The sequence below is a fragment of the Uloborus diversus genome, unplaced genomic scaffold (assembly GCF_026930045.1).
Source record: "Uloborus diversus isolate 005 unplaced genomic scaffold, Udiv.v.3.1 scaffold_722, whole genome shotgun sequence".
In the NCBI taxonomy this organism is placed as follows: domain Eukaryota; kingdom Metazoa; phylum Arthropoda; class Arachnida; order Araneae; family Uloboridae; genus Uloborus; species Uloborus diversus.
This window is the reverse complement of record NW_026558926.1, coordinates 34,865-39,100: the sequence shown is the minus strand read 5'-3', so window position 1 is coordinate 39,100 and position 4,236 is coordinate 34,865. Positions and strand designations below refer to the sequence as shown.

Sequence of the window (4,236 nt, the reverse complement as noted above, 5' to 3'; positions counted from 1 at the left end):
TGAATGTTGTTGTTATTATTGTGTGCCAGCCAGGCTTGCAATTTGGAATGCGCTGCTTCACTTTTCCAACTGAACCATAATCAGTAGCGGATTATAGGAGGGGGCCCGTGCCCCTTCCAAAAGGATGAATTGATTTAACTATTTTATTTATTATTTTTAATTGATCTTTCTTTTGCATTTTTTATGTATTTAATTAAAAGGAACACAAAACTCACACAGCGTATTTTGAATAAAAGCATTTTTGTTTACCAAAGAAGTACTACTGGAGGCCCAGAGTTGGAGAATACATTTAACTCACTGGTTTCGAATTCAAGGGACCGTAATATCGCTATTCCTCTTCTTTGATGGAATCAATAAATAACATTTTTTTAAAAATGTGCAGGCGCACCTAAAAGAGTCATTTTTATCCATGAACCTAATTGCGAAATGATAGATTTTTTTTTCAGCAAATTCATTGACCTGAAGGAATCCTAAAAAAAAAAATAAATAAAAACACGCACATCTAAAAATAAAGTCATTAAAACTTTGTTATGAAACATTGAAGGAAGTGGAGGGTCCATTCAATTTCCAGTGCCCCCTCCAAAAGATTTTTCTGTATCCGCACCTGACCATAATTTGGGGTGAAGTCTGACTTCCACAATACACACATGCCATAAGGACCCATTCATAGGGTAGGCAACCATTCACAACAAAACACAACACGTTTTATTTCATTTACTAACTCAATATTTTACTAAATCACTTATGTTTTCATTTATTACTTAATTCATTTATGTTGCTTCATTTAGTAATTCCACTCATTCATTCATTAATTTTCTTGTCCATTCACTCATTCATGTATTTTTCTTTATATTATAAATATATGTATTTATTTTGAATCTAGCTCTGCCTTAGCCTTGGTTCGGGCGTGGTAACTTGCTGCTAAATATTCATTTATTATTTCAATATCTTTTCATTTATTCATTTAAACAAAAATATTTCATTTTTCACTCAACCCCATTTTGCTCCGGGTCCCAGTATCCATCTCATCCCCAACATCCAGCCACTTGCATTCATTTCAATTTTTACGTCATAAATTCAAATTATGGTTACAGTGAAAACCATTAGTAGAAATAGAAAACCCAAGAGGCAGAGTCCTATCGCAATTCGCGTTTGGGAAAAACATGATTTGAATTCAAGATCTATAAATACAATTTTTCTTTTCACTTTATTATCTCTTGTGACTTACCCTCATAAACCAACCTCGCTACTTGGCAAGATAGTTAGTGTGTTTTGATTATGAATGGTATTTGTCCATTTTATAAGAATTTGTTTTTCTATTGTTAATTACTGTTAAATACTTTCAGCTGCTTTCTTTTTTGTGTATAGGTACAAGTTTTTACCAATTCCAGCTCTTTGAAACTGAACGTGGAATCGCAGACATCGGGAGATTTCGTTTCGATGCAAGTGATTTTCAAACTTTTAAAATCATATTTTGTAACACTCTTGAATTGATAAAAATGGAATCTAAGAGTACATGTTGAGCACAGCCTTTGTTTAAACACCTTTTATACATTGTACTTAAAAATGCAGGCTACAAAAGTCTTATTTATATGCTTTTATGAAAACTTGCCACTGAGTTTGTAAATTTAGAGGCATTGAAAGATGCATACATTTGACAATGATTAGATTCAGAAAAATCACTAATGCAGCAAGAAATCTCTAAAGACACTCTGAAGAAAAGAAATGTAATACACTGTTTCTGAATACATATTGTGGATTACAAAACTGCTCTGGTAAATGTTAAAATTTGACGATTTACGGGCTGAACTGAACAAAAGAAAAAGTGTACAGTGTAAACCTGTGTCAGTTGACCACTTGCGGTGTAGAATTTTTGTGCACAATTTAGAAAGTTGCTCAACTAATAGAGGGCGAAGTATATGATAAAGAAGTAATTCTCTGTACCTGACAACTTTGACAGGTAGTGTACTTGCAAAGGTGGTTAACGTTACTAGTTTCACTGTATAATGTTTTTGTAATGATGTTATTATGTTAAACATATTATTTTATTTGCCTAGAATCTGCATTTGAACTATATTTCTCATGAAAGAATTTTCTTCAAATTATGTTGCCTTGTCAGTTCCTGTAAATAAAATTCAAATATGCATGAAACATTGGACACTTAAAAGAAACTATATGTGTAGTGTGAATATTGTAAAAAGACATTTTCTAAATGTTCTGAACTAATAACTCACTTTACAATACACACAAATGAAAAACCATTTTCTTGTGAGTACTGTCTAAAAGCCAGTTTTTGGAGATCAAATTTGAAAAGCTATTTGAAGATGAACACTCAAAAAAACCTATATTCTTGTGAGCATTGTAAAAAGACATTTTCTACAAGTTCAAATTTAAAGCGACATTTGAGGATACACACTGGGGAAAAGACCTACTCTTGTGACGTTTGTAAAAAAGCGTTTTCTGATAGTTGGGCTTTAAAAAGCCACTTGAAGGTACACACTAATGAGAAACCATACTGTTGCGAATACTGCAAAATGAAATTTTCTTGGAGCTCAGCTTTGAAAGCACATTTGAGGATACACACTAATGAAAAGCCGTATTTTTGCGATTGTTGTAAAAAGAGATTTTCCCAGAGTTCAAATTTAAAGCGACATTTGAGGATACACACTGGGGAAAAGACCTACTCTTGTGACGTTTGTAAAAAAGCGTTTTCTGATAGTTGGGCTTTAAAAAGCCACTTGAAGGTACACACTAATGTGAAACCATACTGTTGCGAATATTGCAAAATGAAATTTTCTTGGAGCTCAGCTTTGAAAGCACATTTGAGCATACACACTAATGAAAAGCCGTATTTTTGCGATTGTTGTAAAAAGAGATTCTCCCACCGTTCAAATTTGGTGACACATTTGAGGATACACACTAATGAAAAACCATATTCTTGTGAGTATTGTAAACTGACATTTTCTCGAAGGTCAGGCTTAAAAATTCATTTGAATATACACAATAATGAGAAACCATATTCTTGTGAGTATTGTGAAAAGAGATATTCTAATAATTATACTTTGAAAAAACATTTGAGGATTCACACTAATGAAAGACCATATTCTTGTGAGTATTGTAAAAAGACATTTTCTTACAGTTCTGGACTATTAACTCACTTGAGAATACACACAAATGAAAAACAATTTTCTTGTGAGTACTGTCTAAAAGCCTTTTCTCAGTTTTCAAATTTGAAAAGACATTTATTGATACACACTAATGAAAAACCATATACTTGCAAGTATTGCAAAAAGACATTTTCTCAAAGTTCAAGTTTAAAAAGACATTTGCGGATTCACACTAATGAAAAACCATACTCTTGCGAGTATTGTAAAAGGACATTTTCCTATAGTTCATGTTTGAAAAGGCATTTGAGAATACACACTAATGAAATACCGTATTCTTGCGAGTATTGTAAAAAGACATTTTGTCATAGTTTCCATTTGAAAACACATATGAGGATACACACTAATGAAAAACCTCATTCTTTTGAGTAATGTAAAAAGTCATTTTCTGATTTTTCAAATTTTAAAACCATTTTCACACCAATGAAAAACTATGCACTTGATATATTTGTGAAGGGTCATATTTTCAGTATGGAAATATGAAAAGACATTTGAAGGTACATGCGAAAGTAAAATCGCATTTTCCCACAGTAATAGTTTGTACATAGTCTGAAAACGGACGAAAAGTCCTTTAGTGCACCTTCATCTTTAAAAGTACATATGAGATAACAGAAAGTTCTTGCAAGTATTGTAAAAATAAAATAAACTATTCTTAAAAATCATCTTTGAAGTAGTGTTTGAAAATACACGGTGTAGAGACTCCACCGTACTCGTATTTTTTGTGAAATGACATTTTTCTGGGATTGACATTAACTATAACACATTTAGGGATACATAGAAGAATATGGAGCATAGTGAAATTGAGCGTGAAATCTACTCTGCTTTAAGTGCCACATATATGGTAATTTTTTAACAATGGAAATTGCTCATGTAATCTCTCCAATCAGAATAGCAAGTACTGCTGAAGATTCTGAGTTTTATTAGTTTTTTTAGCCATGTGTTTTTTTTAGTTGCTTAATTACTTAAAATTTATAGAGATAAATCATATATCCTTTAAGCAATCTGTAGTATATATAATTCTGAATTCTGTAAAATATTTCAATGACGAGAAAAAAAAAAAAAAAAAAAAAAA

The 4,236-nt window shown here is 31.7% G+C and overlaps 1 protein-coding gene across 1 annotated transcript; it reads left to right on the top strand.

The window, feature by feature from the left end:
- Positions 1-2,534: 2,534 nt before the first annotated feature.
- On the top strand, positions 2,535-3,326 carry LOC129233787 (protein krueppel-like; the record flags this gene model as incomplete). Its single annotated transcript, XM_054867762.1, has 2 exons — positions 2,535-2,697; positions 3,211-3,326. Coding segments are annotated over exons 1-2 (279 nt in total), but the record flags the coding sequence as incomplete, so codon positions are not given.
- Positions 3,327-4,236: the final 910 nt, after the last annotated feature.